The sequence below is a fragment of the Poeciliopsis prolifica genome, unplaced genomic scaffold (genome assembly GCF_027474105.1).
Source record: "Poeciliopsis prolifica strain line A6 unplaced genomic scaffold, Auburn_PproV2 SCAFFOLD097, whole genome shotgun sequence".
Lineage (NCBI taxonomy): Eukaryota > Metazoa > Chordata > Actinopteri > Cyprinodontiformes > Poeciliidae > Poeciliopsis > Poeciliopsis prolifica.
Genome location: NW_026562472.1, coordinates 1,106,269 through 1,129,075, shown reverse-complemented (window position 1 = coordinate 1,129,075; position 22,807 = coordinate 1,106,269). Strand labels below are relative to the sequence as shown.

General features: G+C 38.8%; 1 protein-coding gene across 3 annotated transcripts; it reads left to right on the top strand.

The window, feature by feature from the left end:
* Window positions 1-674: 674 nt before the first annotated feature.
* On the top strand, window positions 675-22,034 carry LOC129353805 (NLR family CARD domain-containing protein 3-like). Of its 3 annotated transcripts, none has more exons than XM_055023247.1 (10): window positions 676-1,106; window positions 3,328-3,401; window positions 5,251-5,268; window positions 5,710-5,756; window positions 6,497-6,778; window positions 9,897-11,658; window positions 14,744-14,920; window positions 15,786-15,956; window positions 20,395-20,547; window positions 21,003-22,034. In XM_055023247.1, exons 4-10 carry the CDS (start codon window positions 5,717-5,719, stop codon window positions 21,013-21,015), a joined length of 2,598 nt encoding a protein of 865 aa, XP_054879222.1. In that variant the 5' UTR covers window positions 676-1,106; window positions 3,328-3,401; window positions 5,251-5,268; window positions 5,710-5,716; the 3' UTR covers window positions 21,016-22,034. The 3 variants fall into 3 exon arrangements, with proteins under 3 accessions (XP_054879223.1, XP_054879222.1, XP_054879221.1); XM_055023246.1 differs by having other exon boundaries at window positions 5,251-5,347; XM_055023248.1 differs by lacking the exon at window positions 21,003-22,034 and having other exon boundaries at window positions 675-1,106; window positions 5,251-5,347; window positions 20,395-20,551.
* Window positions 22,035-22,807: the final 773 nt, after the last annotated feature.

Genomic DNA, 22,807 nt, shown 5'->3' with positions numbered 1-22,807 from the left:
ACCATCCATCATTTTATTTGAGAAAAAGATTTTACATGTTTTTTTTTCTTTTTATGTTCATTCTAAAATCTAAATAATGAAGTTTTGCATCATCATTGATTCTCAGATTTAATTTTTTCTCAGTTTATTGTGGTTTTTACTTTTTTAACCCATATTTCATGTTTTGAGTTTTAGGACTCGATGTGTCTCATCAGACTCTTTACTGAGATTTACTGATTTACTGAGACCTCGGAGAATCACTGGGATAATGTGCTGATTGGGTCATGATTGCTTTTTTTTTTTTATAATTCTTCTAACGTAATTTGGGTTCCTCTGTGTTTAATGATAATTCAATAAAGTTTTATAAAATGTTCAACAGAACATTTTTTTTTTCATTTTTAGTTTGACAGCTTGTTAAAACAGAAACATCCTGTTAAATTGATCTCAGATTTTTAAGCTTTTAATTAAGGCAAAAGTTTATTTTTATGTTATTCAGACTGAAGATGTTTAAATAAAACACATAAGAACCATTTAAATGATAAATGCTGTTATGTTTTTCTCTAGGCTTCTTCTTTAACCTGCTTCAAACAATTAGGGTACATTTATTACCTTTCCGAGTGTTTTATTATAAAAATTGTTTTAATGTTTGACATGTATATATTAATAATTATATTTTCAGGCCGTGATTCTCAAAATTTCCCACAGTTCATCTTTTTGAGAGGATTTTTATTAAAGTTTAGTTATATATTCAGTTATGAATCCTGTAGTGACTCTGATTTAACAACATTAATGTAAGTAGATTTTTTTTCTTGATAAAACTGAATCCTGAATCTTCTAGTTTCTTCCTGAAACGATTTCCTGCAATAAAATGTTGGCTGGAAAAGAGCTGAAAACTGAGAAAAACCTGAAAAGTTCAAATCTGACCTAAAGTTTTACAGCTCAACTCACTGGTGATACAAAGAGAAACATGAAAGTAAAAGTGTTTATTGTCACCTGAAAGGGGGAGGAGTCTAAGATGCTTCCAGATGCTTAAAGTCACCTTGAAGGGGGCGGAGCCTCAGGTACGGATGAGGATCAGGACTAACAGGTTCAGACTCCAGTTAGCAGCAGAGCAGAGTTTGGATTGGGTGAGTTTTCTCTTTTTCTTGTTTTCCTCTCTCTGGGTTTTCTTTCTGTGGAGGGACCAGAACTCGACCGAGTTCTCCTTCAGAACCAAGCTGAAGCTGTGGTTCTGGTCGGGTTCTGGTTTCTTGTTGATTAGAACCAACAAACTCTCTTAAAGCTGCAGTTTCCTGTTGCTGAGCTGAACTGGTTCCAGTATCTCTACTGGTTCTGCTGCTCTTCCTCTTGATGTCAGAAAATGCCGACCTCAGAGACTCACATTTGGTTTTAGAGGAAGAATTGAGCTGAATCATCAAAAACTGGTTTCCAGGATGAAATTGTAGATTCTGGCTCAGCTTTGTGAATAAATTCTAGTCTGTCTCCTGCAGAGCAACACGTCCTGCTCCGTATTTCTGTTCAGTTGTTTCATAACGAGCCTCTGATGACATCACAAGAGGCCTCATCTCAGACTCTCCCAGTAAACAGACTGGGACACCAGTGGGTCTCTGATTATGATTCATGTCTGCAACTTCCTCATCAGTTTTTAAGCCCCGCCCCTTTAGAGCAGCAGGTAAACATTTGTTCTGTTGCAGGAATCTGGACCGACCCGTTGGTCCTGGTTCTGTAGCTCTGAACTCAGTCAGTGTTTCTGGTTGTTTTCAGATTGGAGAAATGAAATGAACGGCACAGGTGGGCAGATCAGCCAGAAATGATTCTCTAGAGTCGCACTACTTCAACATCAGATGCTTGTAAATAAAAGTACAAAGTACAGCATCATAAAAATACTCCTGAAATGCTATTTTCAAAAAAGTAACTCAAGCAATAGCTCGTTTAATACACTGTAGAGTCAAACTGGGACCAGTAGGTCTTCACCAGTTGTGACCAGCTGAGATATGAGGTGTCAGAAGACGGGGGTGAAAACTATTTCTAGATAAAGTTACTCCCATTGGGTTCAAATCAGTCCTGGTTCTGATCCAGGAGGATTTTTAAATGTTTCTCTTTTCAGAGGCTTTTATCAGTAAATAATTAATCTGAAGCCTCTTTATGTTCGGCTGCATCTGAAAACTGTCCAACTTCTGTCCAGTGAGGCTGTCAGTTTGATCTGGTGGCATCATCTCATCAGACAGTTTTTTATGTATATGTACATATATACATATATACACACAGGCACATGAATCAATGAATCAATAAAGAAGAAAAGTTGCTCTGAGGGAGCAGACTGTAGTAAAACTTTCCTTTCTTACAAATAATTTGTGAAAATACAGTAAATTATTCTAAAAAGAATTTATTCTGTTGCAATATATTTAGGTGTACAAGTTATGAGACAGCATATTGTTTAAATGTGTTGAGTTTTAGTTTTTTTAAAAAATTGATGTAAAAATAATCTGCTTCACTTTCTAACAAACATTTGTTTCATTTCAGCTACAGATATTTGTTTCTTAGATTCATTTCCTTCTTCTCTTTCACTGAATGTTTTCCAGTTGTAAACTTTGTTTTGCTTTATTTAATATTTGTAGAGTTTTGAAGTCAACTAAATGTCTACATTTGGAGTATTTTGGTTTTTAAAAACAGTGGATTTATCTGATTTCTGAGCCCAGCATCAAGGATGATTCTTGTTGCTCTTTTTAATGTTGAATTATTTCTAGACGACTCGTATATTAGTCAAAACCTCAGATAACATTGTGGCAGTAAACAATAACCAACAACTTAACAGGTTTTAATTTCCCCGTTCTAGAACGATGTGTAGCCATGTTGGATTGTGTTTCCAGCAAACTTTTTGATTCCAGCAAACAAAGCAGGAGGAAAACAAACATGAATGTTGTTGATGTTGAATCAGTTGAATCAGTTGAATCAGTTCATTTTATGCTGCAGATTCTGGAGGAAGGTGATCAGATAAACAACAAATACCTGTCCAGAAATGTTTAGTGGCTGACAGAGAAGCAGGAAGGTAAATGTTTGTTCTGTTTGCTGGAATCTGGATGGACCTGTTGGTTCTGATTCTGTAGCTCTGAGCTCAGTCACCACTCCCTGATCCTCCCAGACTCTCTGGAAACACACAATGGAGGTCAGTGATCAGGAACAGAACAGAGCAGAAATAATAATAAAGTCAACAATAATCTGATAATTAAGGAAGTCTGTGTTCTGATCCAGATGTTTGGATTAAAGATGGAAGCTCAGGAGCTGCAGAACCTTATGTTTTCTTTTCAGTTCTTCATTCTCTTGTTTTGGTTCTTTCTCTCTGATCAGACTGTTCTTCATCCTGCCTCCTCTGACCCGATGTTTGGATCTGAACCCGAGTGAAGTCCTCCGTCCATCTGAAGGTGAGAAGTTAGAACGTTCCAGAAACAGCAGCTCCAGTCTCTCAGATACAAACTGCAGGTTTTAATGGACCTGCCTAAGTGCTGCTGGTTCTGGGTTAACTGGTCCAGTTTCTGTACTCTGAGGTTCTGCTGTGAAATCATGCTGCTGTTACCATGGTACCAGCTGCTGGTCTGCTCCTCAGGTGATGCTGATGTTCAGCCTGAACGTTTTTACTGCTCCTTCTGACTCCAAGCAGAACAACTTCCTCAAAACCAGATCTGGACCTGAACGGTTCCAGAACCGCTGCTCTCTAACAGGAGCCACTCCAACATGGCAACAAGCCGCTGAGTTCAGGACCAACACTTCACTGCTTCATAGGAAACGTTCACTCCTTCATTCACTACATCTGACCTCAGTCTGGAGGTTTCTACAGACCTGGAGCAGGATCCAGTTCAGGATCCAGTTCAGGATCCAGTTCAGAGCAGAAAACAGCATCATGGAGGAGTGCATGACTCAAAGTTATCAAGTTAATTAGTACAAGACATTATAGCAACAGGGCAGTTTAAAGTTTTACATAATAAACAAAAAGTAACTTTACATTATAGTGGAAAAATAAAGAAAAATTATAAAAAAGTTGTCATACAGAAAAGAGTTACTTTATTTTCTAGTTATTATGTTTCAAAGGCAACTCTCAACAGGCGAAGGCTTTTAGTCTTGATTTCAGCTGTTTTGATGTTTTCTGGAAGTTTGTTCCAGATTTGTGGTGCATAGAAGCTGAACGCTGCTTCTCCTCTGTTGGTTCTGGTTCTGGGGATGCAGAGCAGAACCCGAACCAGAACCTGAGAGGTCACTTGTGTGATCGTCCGTCTCTCTCAAAGGTTCTCAAAGGTTCCCTTTTTAGTTCTTAGTATCAGCGTTAGAAAAAGACAAACTAGATGATTGATTTTACTTATTTGATTATTTCTGCTACTGAATTAAGCAGAAATAATCACCCTTGCAAAAGTGCTTGACTAATAAAATCTTTAGCATAAAGAAAATCTAAAAGATGTTGTGGACATTCAATTAATGAGTCACCTCAAAGTTCTTTGATGGTAGTAAAATAGCTGTGATGTTTGATTCTGGGGAAGAAAACTAGGTCATGTTTTATAGGTTGCTTTAGCCCAAATCTAAAACAACATCCTTGGGACTCGCCAGAGTCACTAAAACCAACCTGATTCAGTAACAAGTGCAAGTTGTAGTAAAGAGTAGGAGCGACCGTTAACAGATGTGCTCTGTGAAACCAGTTGGCTGCTCAGTCTGGCTGATTCACAGGGGGAAGAAGGACGAGACATCTGGATGGAGGTCGTAGAAATCAGGCGAATCCTTTCTGGAGGCAGCTTAAACAGTTTACTTCAGTTCTGGACAGATTTAGGAAACTCAATTCACCTGTTAGACAGAGAGCTGGTAGCACATCTCCCCTCTCAGAAGAGGAAGTAGTGACTGAGAGAGGACAGAGTGAGGGAAGGGGGCCAGGAGTTGCGCAACAACAATACCTGCTGTAAGAAGCCAATATATCTAAATTTCTTGGACTAAATTCATCATGTGACATGTCAAAAATGACCTTTGACCCTCCCTCCAATAGTTTATTTCCTGTGTTGAAGGCTTTATGTAGCAAGTTTCAAATATCTACAGTGAGTCGTTTTGATTGGGTCGCCTTTAGGGTTGTAGAGGTTTTAATTCCACTAAGTTCTCCAGTTTGGTCCCAGTCAGCAGCTTCAGCAGAACCAGTCAGGACTTGGTTTGTTTCAACAGGATGAAACTCTGTCAGTCCAGATTCGTCCCTCTCATCCCTCTGTGTCTTTATTTCTGCTGCTTCTCATCATCACTCAGAGGAAGACGGCAGAGACGGTGAGGACAACTGGTCACCTGAAAACTAAACGCCTGAGCAGGAGGCCAGACGCATTTCTGGAGGACATTTAATCAGCTGGTGATGGCAGCAACACATTACTGTTCAATGGCAACAAACAGGATTTAAAGATATTTTCATTTCAGTCTGAAGGAAATCTGATCCTAGAATGACTCACAGTCGCTTTCCATCCTTAAATACAAACATTTGGTTCAATAGTGTTGATTTCAGATGTTCTGGAAGAATCAAGTCAGTTTTCAAAAAGACAAATTTTAGTTTTAAGAATTAAAGAAATTGTGTTTTTCAGTGGTGTGTTATTGTGTGATTTAAATGAGTATTTTCATCGCTAATCTGGTATTTTTCCATTTAGTTTATCATTTATATCACAGTAAATTATTTATGAGATAAAGTCTGAAACATAATGAATCCTTCATGTTTTCCAGATAAAAGATGGCGCAGCAGCAGGAAGTCCAGCAGGAAGTGGATTTTGGTAAGTGATCAGAAGCAGAAATGAACCATCATGAAGGAACAAATTGACCAATCACAGCCCGTGTTGCTGCCATGTGATGAACCTCAGCCTCAGAGTATTTATTGTTTTCATGCTTTCTGTGAAGCTCTGCTGGAAACTGAGTTTCTGTGAAACCTGAAGATAAAAACTGAACTCAGATGGAAACAAAACTAAAAGGAACCAAAGTGAAGAAACAGGCCAACAGCTCTGATACTTCAGGAATATTTACTATATACACTAATTAATTTATCCAATAATCACATCATTTATTACTAATTTATTATCAAAGACTTGCTGTGTCTTTTATCCCAACATTTGGTGACAGAGACGCTAAAGCTTAGAGATGGAGATTAAAAACTTGTTGAAAGTAAAAGACAGAAAAGTGATGAAAATGTTTGTTAATCAGTCGATATTTTCACCAATAATATTATAATTTCCTGTTTTCCTGAAATAGTTCAGCTCTATATTTAGAAGGTGTTTGTTTTATTGTTCTTCCTGCAGTGAGGAAACAAATGATGAACAGAAGCTTCATTTGTTCTCATGTAGACAGAATCAGTGGTTGTCACTCAGATATGAGGCAGAAACACAACAGCAGGTTCAGACCTGAGGAGCTGATCAACAGACTCTGAGGAGAATCTCTGGATGGAGCAACAGGAAGAGGTTATCTTCATCAGGTTTGTCTCTCAGATGTAAATTAATCCTGTTTCTGTTTCTGCCTGCAGAGAAAAAACTTTTCAAGGTTCGCCCTGAGTTTGTGAAGAGAGTTTCTGAGGAAATCTTGATTCAGCTCCTCGATGACCTTCTATCAGATGGGGTCTTTAAACATTCGGAGATAGAGAGTATACTGCAGAATAACCAAACCCAAACAAACAAGGCCCGCAACACCATCGATGCTGTGATGAAGAAAGGACAGAGAGCCTGCAGATTGATGATCAAACGTCTTCATCACATGGATCCGACTCTTTCCAGCCAGTTAGGTTTGTCCTCTGACTCCTTTGGTCCAGGTGAGACACACAGTTCATTAAAGCTGCTTTTACAACATCTACTGTCTTTGATTAAACTCTAATAATAAGTAAATCTGATCTCTTCTAATATTTTCTGATTTCAAAATTTGTCGCCACAGAGAAAAAGTTAATGTGCTTGATGTGTGATGACACAATGGATTCTCAGTTCAGTCTGTTGAATATTAAACTGAATGAAACTCAAATGTAACTAAATATATCAATATGACTTGTTAAATTTAAAAAACTGATAGGTAAATATGGATTATCTTTTTCTGACACTGAATGATGATCAACAAAAAAGTTCAGCACAATTTGTGAACCCAATGGAGATGAAATAAATGCTTCTGTACATTTTTTTAAATAATCAAACATTTTCAGTACATTTAGAAATAAGAAATAAATATACTCAAGTATATTTCTATACTGCAGAGATACATAAATCATAAGTGGCCAATTCTCCTCTGATGTTTGCAGCAACACTCAGCAATGGAGAACCTCCAGGTTCTGGTTCTGATTAACTCAGAAACCCAAATATTTCATTTTGTCTTGGAGAAAATTATTGCTGAGCCAAACATAATGACAAAGACTCAAATCAGCTCATTATTTGTCTAGGCATTTAAATATAAATAAATTCTGACACTTTATCTTCTTATATGTACAACTCCTTTTGAATTTAGGAAATGCAGTCAAAAGATGTAAACCAACAGCCATGCATGAACTTTATTGATTTATTTTAAATCCAAATTCACATCACAACAAGCTAATATTATTTATTTTGGTCTTTCTTGTGTTTGTGCAAACCTCAGCTCCGTTTCTCTCTTTATTTCTTCCCATTCTTCAGAGCAATTTATTCAAAATCGTAACATGGAATATATTTAATCAGTGATGTAAATCTTCACAAAAACCATGAGCATATTATCATAGAAAGGTGGTCAGTGGTCTCAGCTTTGTTACAGGATAGACGATTAAAACGTTCAAATCTCTGACTGCAAATCAGAAGAGAGCCATGAGACACTGAGAATCTCTTTTGCTTTAGGTCCAATAGGAAATATTACAATTTTGCTCCTACTGCTGTTTTTCACATCTGATAGTCCAGAGACTCATTGATTGGGAACAAAATGTTAATGTTACATTTTCAGCTGCTGCGGTTCTCGTTCATATTACACTCAGTCAAATGATCCAAATTAGTTGAAAAAGTTGTTCTCCTCCTCGCCTGTAGGGGCGCTGCAGCAAGAACCACTAAAAGAAATTACAAAAACTTGAGCACAACTTCCCTTTTTCACAAAATGTAACCTAAAGTGGAGTAGTGTCAGATTTTATTTTGACTTCTGAATAAATGTTTCTCAGATAAAGTTTATTATTGCAACTATTCTTGTTTCCCTTCATGGTTCCTCATGTTGTGGACTGGCTGGAACAAATTTCATCTCCACTCCTGCTGCTTTCAATCTTCTCCAACCGTTAACAAGTAACAGGACAGGTGTCCCTAATAAAATGGCCAGTTTGATTCTTTCTTTCCAGCTTGCAGACAGTTCTAAAAAATGCAATTTCAAATTAAACACTTTGATAAAACTGTCAAGCTTGAAGGTCAGAGGTTACTCTGTGGGAAACATGTCTAATTAACTGAAACCTAAAACCATGAAAGAATTTTGACGAGCAAAACTAATTTAATTATCTCTGTGCAGCAAGAACCTGGTTTAGTTTATAAAACTGGTTTGAGGAGTTGAGATCTTTCCAGTTTCACACAGAAAACAGATCATACAGGCCTGAGAGACTGAAGTAATCTATATGCTGATTTACTGATGATGATAAAAATGTCAATTGTATTGATTTATTAACGATTATAAAGTGAGTCAATTCTGAAGTTAATGATTGATGACGTCACAAAACAGCTGAATGATGAACCATAAGATGAAATAATCTGATTTTATCATGATTATTGAAACTAATGAGTATTAAAAGCAGTTAAGGTTGGAGAAAAGTATTAAAAGACGATTGTGTTGATGATTTATGGTAATCATATGGCATATAAAAGTCTGAAATCACACAATAAGAGAATAGTTTGTGGATGCAGAGGCAAGTCTGAACATGTCTTGGTCTGTGTGCCAAATAAGGAAGTCCAGGAACAGAAGCTGGACATGAACACATGAAGCAGAAGCAAACAGGGTGTTGACTGAACATGGGAAGGCATGGGACCTTCCATTAGGTAATCGAATGCTGGAGGAGTCACATCCACCATCTCCCAATTTACAACAATGAGGGGAGAGAGAATAAAAACCTGAAGGAAAGGAGAAATTTGGTTCTTCGTCTCCAGCGTGTCGAGTGACAGAAGCAGATCAGGAGAGCAGCAGGGAGCCTGCCCTGTAACAAGAGGGAAGTCAAGCATTCACACCGCTGGAAGAGAGACGGACCCGATGCCCATCCACTCTGGCTCCTGATTTGATCAATGTTCTGCACTCAGCCCTAAAGATCTCTAGATTGCTGCATTGGACTTGGGGATGAGACAAAGATCTGGATGTTTGGAAAACATCAACCAGCTCTGCTTTGTTAACAGAAATGATTATTGGAGTTATGCAGCTGTGAGTTCTCCTCAACCGATAGCTCCTCAACTCTAAAGGGTCATAACTTCTGGATTGTAGGTAGTTAGAGCTGGACGAATGTCTCTCCACACCAGCTAAGACAGAATGTCCCTCTCAGTCCTTCTGCAGGTTTAGAGACTTTCTGGACCCGTTAGACGGAGAACTGGTCAGTAGTGAGTCCAGAGGAGTTGTGAGGTTTAGGACTGGCCTGGCTGTTGTGCAATAACAAACAAGTTTTTGTTACCTTACAGTTTTATCAAGTTTCAATTTTTCATATATTTACTTTTTCTTTTATCTTTCGCTCCAATGAGCTCAAGACTCGCTATTCTTCAGAAAATCTCAAATTTAATCTAAATTTTTCTCCTTAAAGACTGAAGCTGGAATTACTTTTAGAAAAGAAAAAATATTTGTTTTATATTAATATTGGATTTTTCCTTAATTTAATTTTATATACATACCGTCATTGAGAATATCAAAATAACTGTTTTCGTTATGTTTAGGTGAAGTGTCTACTCTTGTGTGTTTATTTTATTTTTTTTTAGATTTTGATGTTCGGTGTCAACAGGAGCATGAAGAGTCTCTGAAGATGAAGTTCCAAAGTCTCTCTGAAGGAGTCGCTGAACATGGAAATAAAACCGATCTGAACCAGATCTACACTGAGCTCTACATCACAGAGGGGTTAACTAGAGAGGTCAACCAGGAACATGAGGTCAGACACATTGAAACAGCATCCAGGAAACAAGAAACAGTCAGAAGAGAAGACATCTTTAAAGTCCCACCTGGAAGAGATCAACCAATCAGAACAGTGATGACCATGGGCGTGGCTGGCATTGGGAAAACACTGTTAACACAGAAGTTCACTCTGGACTGGGCTGAAGGCAAAACCAACCAGAACATTGATTTCATATTTCCATTCACCTTCAGAGAACTGAATTTACTGAGAGAGGAAAAGTTCAGCTTATTAGGACTGATTCATGAACGTTTCACTAAAACCAAAGGAATCAGCAGCTTTGAATCGTTCCAGGTTCTGTTCATCTTTGATGGTTTGGATGAAAGTCGATTTAGTCTGAACTTTCACAAAACTGAAATGTTGACTGACCCTGAAAAGTCGACCTCACTGGATGTTCTGCTGACAAACCTCATCAGGAAGGAACTGCTTCCCTCTGCTCTCCTCTGGATAACCACACGACCTGCAGCAGCCAATCAGATCCCAGCAAAGTTTGTTGACATGGTAACAGAGGTCAGAGGGTTCACTGACCCCCAGAAGGAGGAATACTTCAGGAAGAGATTCAGAGATGATGAAGAGAAGGCCAGCAGGATCATCTCCCACATCCAGAAATCCAAAAGTCTCCACATCATGTGTCACATCCCCGTCTTCTGCTGGATCACTGCTAAAGTTCTGGAGGATGTGATGAAGACCAGAGAGAGAGAGAAACTACCCAAGACTCTGACTGAGATGTACATAAAGTTTCTGAAGGTTCAACTGAAAATGAAAAGGGAAAAGTATGAAGGAGGACCTGAGAATGAATCTATCTGGAGTCCAGAGAACAGGAAGCTGATTGAGTCTCTAGGAAAACTGGCTTTTGATCAGCTGCTGAAGGGAAACCTGATCTTCTATGACAAAGAGCTCACACAGTGCGGCATCAACATCCAAGATGATGTGTTGTTCTCCGGAGTTTTCACTGAGATGTTTAAAAAGGACAGTGGAACGGGCAACATCTCTGTCTACTCCTTTGTTCATCTGAGCATCCAGGAGTTTCTGGCTGCAGTCTACATGCTCCACTGCTTCACCAGCAGGAAGTCAGAGGAGATCAAGACATTCCTGGGAAAAACAAATGTTTTTATGTCTTTTATGTCTCTAGAGGAGTTCATGAAGAAAGTCATGAAGAAATCCCTCAGCAGTCAAAATGGCCACCTGGACCTGTTTGTCCGCTTCCTTCATGGTCTCACTGTGGAGTCCAACCAGAGAGTCTTAGAAGATCTGCTGGGGCAGACAGAGACCAGTCCAGAAACCATCCAGAGAATCATCACCAACCTGAAGAAGATGAACATTGATAGAATCTCTCCTGACAGAAAAATCAACATCTTCTACTGTCTGGTGGAGATGAACGACGTCTCATTTTATCAGGAGATCCAATGGCTGCTGGATTCAGGGAAGGAGCTCTCAGTGACTGACTGTTCAGCTCTGGCCTTCATACTGCAGATGTCAGAGGTTCTGGATGAGTTGGACCTGGAGAAGTACAACACATCAGAATCAGGTCGACAGAGACTGGTTCCAGCTGTGAGGAACTGCAGAAAGGCTCGGTGAGTCCAAATGTTTTCATTGTGTGATGCTGATTCAGCTCTATTGTCCTCCTGTTTCTTCTTCTGTCTTCAAGTTGATTCTGGATGTTTTTGCTCTTTATCTACTTCCTTCATCCTCTGGATTATTTCAGCCAATCAAACATCTAAACATTCAGCTCATCCAGGACAGATGCAGCTTCTGGTTTTAGACATGTTGATTATTTTAAAAATATTTAACTTTTTATCAGTTTTCAGGTTGAAATGAATAGAAAACCCTGAACTCTAGAAAATCTATTTTCTCTAAGATCCAATCAGCCTGAGAAACTTTTAAACTTTAAACTCTTCACTCATTGAGCCGCTGCTCCATCATTCAGATTTTAGGATCTTTGAATGTTTTTATTAAATTATTGTTGGGTTTAATAAAAATTTTAACCATTCACATAAACCATTGCATTAATTATAAACTATGTGAACAGTGTTGATCTTCATCATCCTCTCCTCTTCCTCCTCCCTCTAGTTTCCTCTGAGTTTGTAAATGAGACCAAAATGTGGTTTTTGTTGTCTGGTTCCAGAAAAAGTTCTAGTTTCTGTCAGATCCTCCCAAAGCTCTGAGAATCTGCTTCCAGAGCTGGAACCATTTTCCTCATCAACTCTTCATCTGCAGCCTTTGTTGAAGCTGTTAGCTGTCCTCCATGAAGACCTGCAGAGACATGAGCTTCAACTCTGGAGACATCCAGCCTCTTCTAGTTACTGGAGAACTTTCACTGCTTCACCATGAAAAAATTGACCCAAATGCTCTGGTTCTGGTTCTGTCCACTATGATCCATATCATCACAATAGTAGATTGAACTCACTGATGAACTGAGTTTATCAGTCTGTCTCATCTGAATGTATGCAGACATATTAATAAGGATCATCTGATTCTGGAGAGATCATGTCTGTCCACTCATGGACCATCTGGACTCTGTTCTGACCCGGTCTAAACCTGAAGGCAGCAGTATGGAAGTAAATATGTGCCATCAGGATTTGAATAAAAAATGCCTCTGAATTTTCAATGTAAAAAATTCAGTGATAAAAAATTCGCTGTTAAAATTTCAACGTCTAAAAATTCGCTGTAAAAAAATTCAACGTCTAAAAATTCGCTGTGAAAAAATTCAACGTCTAAAAATTTGCTGTAAAAAGTCCAGGCAGAAAGTAGCCACCCATCAGTTCTCTTTAAAGATCCAAGTTTCTTTCTTTTTTAAATAAAACGGGGGAAGTTGGGTGAGGGACAGCGCGGAGGGGCTGGATGCTAGGAGGTAGCGAGACGTTATATGCCTGCTCTACATGCGCTAAGATTAACAACGGACCAAACCAAACCCGTGTTTTAAATCGAGCTTTAAGATAATGTATCAAACCTCAGGCGCAAAATGAAATGTACTACAGAAATATGAAAGCATTAAACTCACCTTTGGGTTAGCGTTCGCCTCCATAGTCGCCAGCCTCCGTGATGCTGGTATTTCTTCTATATGGCGCGGCACCTTGTGATTGGCTGGGTGTTGGAATCTGACGTCCATTGCGCATGTCTGTCACCTGAAGTAACCTTGCCATTTTTAACAGCGAATTTTTAGACGTTGAATTTTTTTACAGCAAATTTTAGACGTTGAATTTTTTTTACAGCAAATTTTTAGACGTTGAATTTTTAACAGTGAATTTTTTATCACTGAATTTTTTTACGTTGAAAATTCAGAGGCATTTTTTATTCAAATCCTGATGGCACATATTTACTTCCATACAGCAGGACCAGTTCTGCTGCTGCTCTGCAGGACTACCAGAACAATCTGAAGCTTTTAGCATCAAATCCAGCAGATGAACGGAGACAGAACTGGAGCATCATGTGTTTGTTATTCTCCCAGTTTCCTCTGTGGCAGCATTTAATAACCTGCTGCTTGGAAACATGTTTCTATACAATACTATTATTATTGATGATGCAGCAGATATTAGCTCAACAAACCCAGAGATGCCAGAGGTCCACAGCAGCTGGACTTCCTGTTCTGCTCACTTCATTTATAACTCACTTCCTGCTTGGTGGAAGATCTAAACGGTCTAGTCCAAGTCAGAGCTGTGAGCAGTTCCTCCTCCTCTCCATCATCTCCAGTCGTTCCTTCATTCAGCTCAGTCAGCCTCTTCATCAGCTGCTGCAGAGAAACTGAACTTTCCTTCATTGATGATAGAAGATCTTCAACATCTGACTGCAGCTGAAGGTCTGAGGACATGAAGCCTGGACCAGATCCAGAACCAGAACCTGGACTTTAACCAGGAACTGCACAGATTCCCTGTGGGGTCAAACTCAGTAGATTGAAGATCAGATGATGATCAGATGATGACATCACTGTTATCATATTTTAGTCTGTTAATGATTGTTGGATCTATTACCCAGCACTCTTGCTGAACATTAATGAGGACACAGGGAGACGGTTAAATTTTCTTATGCAATCTTCCAATTGAACGGAGAACTCTGCCCAGAGTCATCCCGTTATCTCTGTCTCCAGACCAATTCTAACGCTTCTCTGCAACTGCATATTTATTACATTGAGGCGTAGCTTAATTACAAACATTTGCATAGAAGGAGTGGCAAACACAATACACATTCTCAAGGTACTGTCTTTGCATCTCCTGATGTCACATAAAACTAGAGTTTCTTGGGACATCTAGCCTTAGATCCACTCTCCTGCTAGGTGTCAACTCTTTCTCCCTGGTTGGCACCTGTGTGGTGCCTTGTCCTCGTGTCAGGGCAATTGTGACTGCAGGCATCTGCTCCGTTCCCGGGATTCTCTGGTTCAGTTCCCTCTGGGGTCGTAAAGTTCAGTTCCCGAGACTCTGGGTTGTTTGCAAACGACCCATTCTTCCTACCAGGCTAACTGTCACCCTGGCCATCCGTCTCCAAAGTGACAAATTCATTGCTTCCCTAAAAGATAAAAGAAACACAGATCCCAGGGGCAAATAAAGGTTTTTCAACCCTAATAGTCTCCTAATCTTGAATATTTATATTTTTATTTTTATAAAAACCTAATAATGATCCAGATAGATTTTATTAGAACTGAATTTATTTCTTCTCTAATCACAGACTTGGTGACTGTTTGCTCTACAAGGATGAATGTAAAGTTTTGGCCTCGGCTCTGAAGTCCAACCCAGATCTGACTGAACTGGAAATAAATCAGATGTTCATATATGAAGGAGACTCTGATATGAAGCATCTGGTTGAGATCCTGGAGAATTCAGTCAGTAAAGTGAAGAAACTGGGGTTTGTTTTCTCTGTTTATCCAATGAAATCATTTATTGATATTTTAATCAATAGTTAATCAATTTAATGTTAATATATATTATTTTAAAACATCATGTTTAATTATCAGAATAAAATCTCTAAAACTTTTGACATTATTAATTATTTTCTTATTCAGACTTTGACATTATTGAACTTTGTTTTTCAGTTTTTCTCTTTAAAATGTTTTTGATGAACAAAATGAGTAAAATAATTGAAATGCTGTGAATGAATGATGGAGATGTTTCAGTTTGGTAAAGATTCAGATGCTTTATTCTGATTCTTTACATCAGAATGAAATGTTGATCCTCCAGAGCCACAAACACTGACGAGTTCAAATCCTCATTAATGAACGTCTAAGAAACCACTGATTGTAGAAAAGCAAATCTAGATGCAATGAATGAAAGTGAGGTTTGCAGCAGCAGCAGGTTCCTCAGCTTTGTCCTGAGGCTGTGGTTCTGTTGGGCCGGGTCAGAGAGGAACCGTCTCCTGAGGAAATAATGGCCTCCATTGGCTTTCAGCAGCTTTAATAGGAACCCAAAGGCCATTAATGAAGAACCTGACTGGTTCTGACCCAGTTACCAAGTCGGGTCTGATGATCAGGAACCAGCAGAAATAGCTCAACTCATCCAGACTGATAGAAAACTTTGAGTTTTTTTGTTGAACAAATGTTCTGGTTCTGCTGGTTTGGACTCTTTAAACCAGTTTGACTGGATCAGATGTTAGAATCAGTTCATCATGTTTCTTTTACATTCAGGGAAATTAATTTATACATTTTATTATTTATTTGTTCATATTTCAGTTTTAACTGCATCCTGTTGGTTCACATCTTTTATTCTTTATTCAGATTGAGCTGCAGTTTATCAGAGACCAGCTGGACGTCTCTGTTCTCAGCTCTGAAGTCCAACCCGACCCATCTGACAGAACTGGGCCTGTACAGAACCAACCTGGAAGGTTCTGGACTGAAGGATCTCTGTGGTTTTCTACAGACTGAAGGCTGCAGACTGGAAACATTGATGTTTGTAATTATATAATTATTGATATTTCTGTGAATAATTCTGTATAATTGATCATAAATCAAAGTTCATTTCTTCTGATCTAATCAATATTTTCTGAGTTTGTTCCTGGATCCAGAGTTTAATTTAGTTTCTCTGTGTAACTGAGTTTGGACCTGCTGATCTGAGGTCAGAACAGGACAGCATTCGGACCCCAGTGTGTAGAAATCCCCCTCAGGTCAAGCAGGTCAAAGGTCATCCAGTCTAGAAAAGTGAATTCCTGGAATCTGACAGGAACAAATCAATAATCAATGATTGATGCTTCAACACTTTGATCAGAACCTGGAATGATTTTACTGACTAAAGTCCTCCAACACATCATGACCCAGTACCAGGTTCTGGTTCTGGTTCTGAAGTCAGCAGGTCTTTATTGGAGCAAAATCAAAATCAAATCAAATTTTATTTGTACAGCACATTTCAGCAGCAAAGTATTTCAAAGTGCTTTACATCATAAACACAAAAACACAAAGTCATGTAACATAGAATAAACGATACATTCTTACATATTACATTACAAATACAATTCTAAACAGGTGTGTTTTTAGTTGTGATTTAAAGGAAGTCAGGGTGTCTGCTGTTTTACAGCTTTCTGCAAGTTTGTTCCAAATTCTTGGTGCATAGATGCTAAAAGCTGCTTCTCCTCTCTTGGTTCTGGTTCTGGGGATGCAGAGCAGACCAGAACCAGAAGACCTGAGAGGTCTGGAAGGTTGATACAACAACAGCAGATCTTTGATGTATTGTGGTGCTAAACAGTTCATTGATTTGTAAACAACAGTTTACAAATGTTTGTTCATATTAAAACATTCACATTTTTAAAATTTCTTCTTTGAACTACAGAAGAAATTTAAGGACTTTAAAACTGGTGTTATGTGCTCTGTCTTCCTGGATTGAGTGAGAACGCGAGCAGCAGCTTCTGGATCAGCTGCAGCTGTTTGATTGATTTGTTGGACAGGCCTGTGAAGATGCTGTTACAATAATCAATGTGACTAAAGATAAATGCATGGATGAGTTTCTCTAGATCTGGCTGAGACATTAGTCCTCTAGTCCTGGAGATGTTCTTCAGATGATAGAAGGCCGACTTTGTAATTGTCTTTATGTGGCTCGCAAGGTTCAAGTCCGAGTCCATCACTACTCCCAGGTTTCGGGCCTGATCGCTAGTTTTTAGTTGTAATAACTGAAGCTGTGCATTGACTCTAGATCGTTCCTTTAGGTCCAAAAATAATGACTTCAGTTTTGTTTCTGTTCAGTTGGAGAAAGTTTTGGCACATCACACATTTATCTGTTCTAAGCATTTATTCAGTGATTGGATGGGGTCAAAGGTCACCTGGTGACATCGTAATGTAGAGCTGTGTGTCATCCGCATAGTTATGGTAGCTAATATTATTTCCTGTTACAACCTGAGCTAGTGCGAGAATATAAATATTAAATAAGAGGGGTCCCAAGCAATGTCCCTCTAATTTTTTATGTGTCTGGGCGTACACACAAGCTTCCTGGGCACACTGAGGACCACTGTGAGCATCATCAGTGTACACGGTGTGGCCACGCACAAGTATCATAAATCTGGGATCATAGAAAGTTGCAAGGGTTATTAGAAAAATCAAATCACATCAGCAATTTTCATTCGTTTGCTTTTAATTTAAGTGATTTGCTCAATTAAAATAAAAAAAAGAAAAGAAAACATTGCTGTTCATGAGATGCATACTATAGGTATGAGTCCTGCTTCAGCCAGGGTGACAAATGAGACATTACACCTTTCAGACATAAATGTTTGTTCATATTAAAACATTCACATTTTGCACAATGAAATGTTTTCTGTAGCTTGTGATGCAGTATAAATTCTTGTAAAATATTTAATTACAGTTTTTTTCACGTCTGCCCTTCTCACTTCTCACTTCTCCAGTGGTTGTACACTTTGCCCAGGTTGATGGGTCAGTCTGCTTCTTGCTTTATGTACTTGAATTCAGCATATTGACTGTTAATGGCCTCCATAATCTGTGGGTGGAGGACAATGAACTCATACTTCTTTGCCAGTGTACAAATGTCTGCTTCTCCATAGTCAAAAGTCTGAACTCAACATTTCAATATCAAATGCAGACCATTCCTTTCATTTGATTTGATTCCATTTGATCTTAGAAGAAGTGCATTTCTTTTTTTTTTACTTTGGCTTGGTGAGTGGATGTCCCACGTAGACATGATAAGGTGATGGCTTTCACGTTTCTTAACTCTACCGCACTATTCTCACCTGCACGGCGCATATGACCAAGGCACGTAACCCACGTACACACAGCCAATCAGCATGCGCTGATTGGCTGCGTAGCGAAAGTGAACCGTATTGTATCATTGGCTGGATTCCTGTCACTCACTGAGTTCGATCGCAAAGTAGTACGGAAAAAAAAAAAATTATTGGTCCATCGTCAAAACTGATGTCTGAGCTCAATGTCCACTTTACGTTGGACTTTATTTTATGCGCTACATAGATTTTCTTGTGCGCTGAGAATATGTGAGCAGTGCGCGATTGCGCAGGCGCGCAGCTTAGAGGGAATATTGGTCCCAAGATTGAACCTTGGGGTACCCCACATGTGACCTTTGACCTCTTTGATGAGAAGTTTCCAATTGAAACAAAGAAATCCCTGTTCTTTAAGTAAGATTCAAACCAGGCGAGCACCGAACCGGAGAGTCCGACCCAACTCTCCAGTCGATTCAGTAATATGTCATGGTCGACACTGAGGTCCAACAGAACCAGCACCGTGGTTCTCCCACAGTCCGTATTTATATGGATATCATTGAATACTTGGACTAGGCCAGTCTCCGTGCTGTGGTGAGCACGAAAACCAGATTGTAAAGAGTCAAAGCAGTTGGTCATCATGAGGAAACTATTTAATTGTTTACACACAGTTTTTTCAATAACTTTGCTGATGAATGGGAGGTCAAAGGTCAGAGGTTGGTTTGTAATTCTGCAGTAATGATTTGTCCAGATTGTTCTTTTTTAGCAGTGGTTTGATAACTGCTGTTTTCAAAACCTGGGGGAAAACGCCTGATGTAAGTGATGAGTTACTATTTGGATGAGATCAGTAGCAATAACAGGCAGGACTTTCTTAAAGAAATGTTCTAGAGTTATAGATCTGTAACATCCAGACAGCAGGAGCTTGATCTTAATTGACTTGTAACTTTTCTGGGGTTTTATAGTGAAGTAGTTGAAAATGGGTCATTTTTCCTGTATTTGTTTTGTTTTGGTACAGCAATGGTTCTGGCTTTAGAGTTGATGTGCAGATTAATCCTCTGATTTTTTTGGATTTTCTCTGAAAAGAAGCTGGAAAACTTGTTGCAGGCAGCATTAGATTGGAGTTCAGGTGGTAACGTCACAGGAGGGTTTGTGAGCCTGTCAACTGTTGCAAATAAAGTTCGAGCATTGTTGATGTTTTTGTTTATGACATCTGCAAAGAAAGCCTCCCTTGCATGTTTTAGTGTTACGTGATAGTTACGTAGTCTTTCTTTATAGATGTCATTATGAATGTGAAGTTGAGTTTTACGCCATTGTTGTTCTGCTCTGTGACAGAGTTGTCTTGCAGATCGAACTATTTGTGCTTTTCTCCATGGAGATTTCTTCCTACCAGACACAACCTTTATTTTAATTGGAGCAATGGAATCAATGATATATGAAACTTTAGACTGAAAATCATCTACCAACTGATCTACAGCATTACAGCTTAAGAGTGAGGAGGAAGAATAGATTTGATTAAATGTTTCTGCTGTGTTTTTTGTGAAAGAACGTTTCGTGACAGTTTGTCCAAGTGGGTCAAAGAATAAAGAACCTTCAAAGATAACAGCAAAGTGATCCGACAGGCGACATCAGTTACAGAGACATTGGAAATATTCACACCCTTACTGATAACCAGGTCCAGTGTGTGTCCTTGAGTGTGTGTTGCTTGTTTGACATGTTGTGTTAAACCAAAATTTTCTAAAATATCAGAGAGCTTTTTGCTTCTCTGTCTTCAGGTTTGTCCACATGAATGTTGAAATCACCAACAATTATTGAACAATCATAATCAATGCATTTGAGAGATAGAAGATCATTCAAGTCAGTAAAGAAATTTTCCACGTATGCTGGAGTTTTGTATAAAGTTAGTGTCAAAGTTTGTTTGTAGCCTTTAACTTGAATTCCAAGATACTCAAAAGATGTGAAATGACCCAAAGAAATGTTACTACAATTTATGGTTTTCTTAAATATAGAAGCCACGCCTCCTCCTTTTTTATGTTTTCTATTCTCACTTAAAGAATTGTAGTTAGGAGGCGCTGATTCAGTTAGTACAATTTGGTCAATATTCATGAGAATCTTTAACTGGTTCTGTTGGACTGGTTAACCTGCATCCTGTTAGTTCACCTCTTTTATTCTTCATTCAGGTTGTTGGACTGCAGTTTGTCAAAGATCAGCTGTGATTATTTGGCCTCAGCTCTGAAGTCCAACCCGACCCGTCTGACAGAACTGGACCTGGGAGGAAACAACCTGAAAGATTCAGATGTTCAGCATCTGAAGGATTTTGTAGAGACTGTAGAGTAAGTAAATGTTTGCAGTGAGTCCAGCTGCTGTCAGCATATTGAACTAAACCCAGTCAGCATCAAAGCAAAGATCCAGTGTTCCCAGTAAAGCTGCAGCTTCTCAGTGGGAGGAGAATGGTTCAGGCTTCCTGATTGGACACAGCAATCAGCCAATCAGAGGAGCAGCAGCTTGCTGTGTTGTTGCTGTGTCCATGTCTCCAGGACGTCCAGCTGGACTCCAGCGTCCAACATGTCTAGAGACAGTGGTCCTCATTCATCAAACAGCAGCAGATCTGATCTCAGACCTGCTTGTTCTCTCAGTTCAACAGGAACGACTGATCAGGTTCATCTTGGTCACAGCTCTGAGATCAGTCTGACTGGAAACCATCTACTGGATGTGCTGCGTCACTGACTGCTGCTGGAGAGGCTGGAAACACTCACTGATCTGCTCTCCTTCCTTCTTGTCTCTGCAGGTGGAAGGACTGATGATCTCTGTAAAGTAGAGAACGTCTCTGTGTCCTGCTGATCCTCACAGGTAGAAGCTGCAGCAGTATGATTCTAAAGAGACTGACTGGATCATGACGATGACCTCTGACCTCATAGATTTTCCTCCTGTTTATTTTCTCATGTCTGTCATTTAGTGTCTGATATTGTTTTTCTCTTTGGATCAATAAAGATCCAATTCAAACTGGGCTCCATTTAGAGGCTTCATGGAGTTTTGATCTGAACTGGATTCAACTGGAAAGTTGATCTTTTTTCTCTCTGGTTCATTTTCATCCTGGAACCAGAAATGGTCTGAGAATGGAAACATGGGAATCATTTCCAGTTCAGCTTTAAGTCATAAAAGACACTTCAAACCTCTTTTCTCTGCTGCTTCCTTCTGTTGACATGAAAATGTTCCTCAAAGCTCCACAGATAAAAAGATGTTTTACTGGAAACGGCAGAGAAACTTCAGCTTCCACCACAGAAACCAGTTTAACCAGTTTAGAACTGGATGTCCCACAGAAACTGATCTTGGAGCAGTTTTCAGGAACATCCATCTTTTAATCTGAATAAATATACATATATATATTTTATAGTCATTCTAAAAATATTTAAATAATTAAGTTTTTTATCATAGTCATTGGTTCTCAGTGCTTTAATATTTCTCGTTTTGTTTTTGGTGGTGAACTTTTTCAGTTTTCCAGTTAATCTAGAGAACATTAGGGGGAATGGAGACTCAATATGTCACATCAGGCTCTTTACTGTGGTTGTGCTGATTTATTCTGAATTCATGGGATAACGTGGTGATTGGTTCATATTATTTTGTTCATATTTATTTTAATGTAACGTGGGTTCCTCTGTGTTTAATGATGAGCTAATAAAGTTTTTTATAATGTTTTTGGTGGGGGTTTTATACATTTGATTTTGTACAAATATAGTAACGACATCTTTATTTTAATCCTTCATGCTGTTCAGTTTATTGTATTAGGATTAACAATAAATCCAAATATATTTTAACTTTGTATCTTTTGTTCGACAGTTTGTTTTAATAAAATCAGAAACATCCATTTCAGTTGATTTGAGAATTTTTAAGCTTATAATTTAAAGCAGCAGCTTTTTTCCATTATTTAGACTGAAGATGTTTAAATAAAATACATGAGAATCATTTAATTAATATATATTATTTTTCCTCCAAGTTTCTTAGTTATGCAGATTCAAACTATCACAGTAGTTATTTTACTTCCCGGTTTTTTATTTTGAAAGGTCTCATATTTGTAAATTTTCCAACTTTATTGTTGTAATTGCCACGTTTAGCCACCAGAGGGACTGAACTCACTACTGAGGTTCCTGGTCCCAATGGTAACCAATAAAGAAAGACTCGCTGCTGGATGATGCGAGTCTTTAGCGCGGAAGCTAACTGGTTTCCAGCGTCAAACCAGCGATAACTGATTCCCAGTGAGATAAATGAAGGCAAATTCTTCTCCTGTGTTCATTTTAATGTTTTCTCTGTCAGTGTGAACTAGAAGCAGCTCCATAGAGTTGAAAACATCCCGCAGAGACTCTGAGCGGAGCTAACGATGCTAGCGATGCTAACAGACTAGCAGCATCTTGTTTTACATAGAAGCTGATTATCAGAAGCTGCGGATCTAAACTCTGATGCTGAACAGCAGCGACTGACCTTCAGTTCACTAATAATCGATCAAAGTTTTATTATCATAGAAGTTTATCATTGAGCTCGTCTAAATGATTTTAGTGTGTAGTTACATTGTGTCACCACAGGAGGGCAGTACACAGT

Bases quoted from the DNA above. Each gene is read 5' to 3' on its own strand.
- LOC129353805 (XM_055023247.1), top strand. From the start codon at position 5,717: ATGGCGCAGCAGCAGGAAGTCCAGCAGGAAGTGGATTTTG. The intron at 11,659-14,743 runs GTGAGTCCAAAT...CTCTAATCACAG, and splicing joins AGGAACTGCAGAAAGGCTCG to ACTTGGTGACTGTTTGCTCT. The intron at 15,957-20,394 runs GTTTGTAATTAT...TTCTTCATTCAG, and splicing joins TGCAGACTGGAAACATTGAT to GTTGTTGGACTGCAGTTTGT.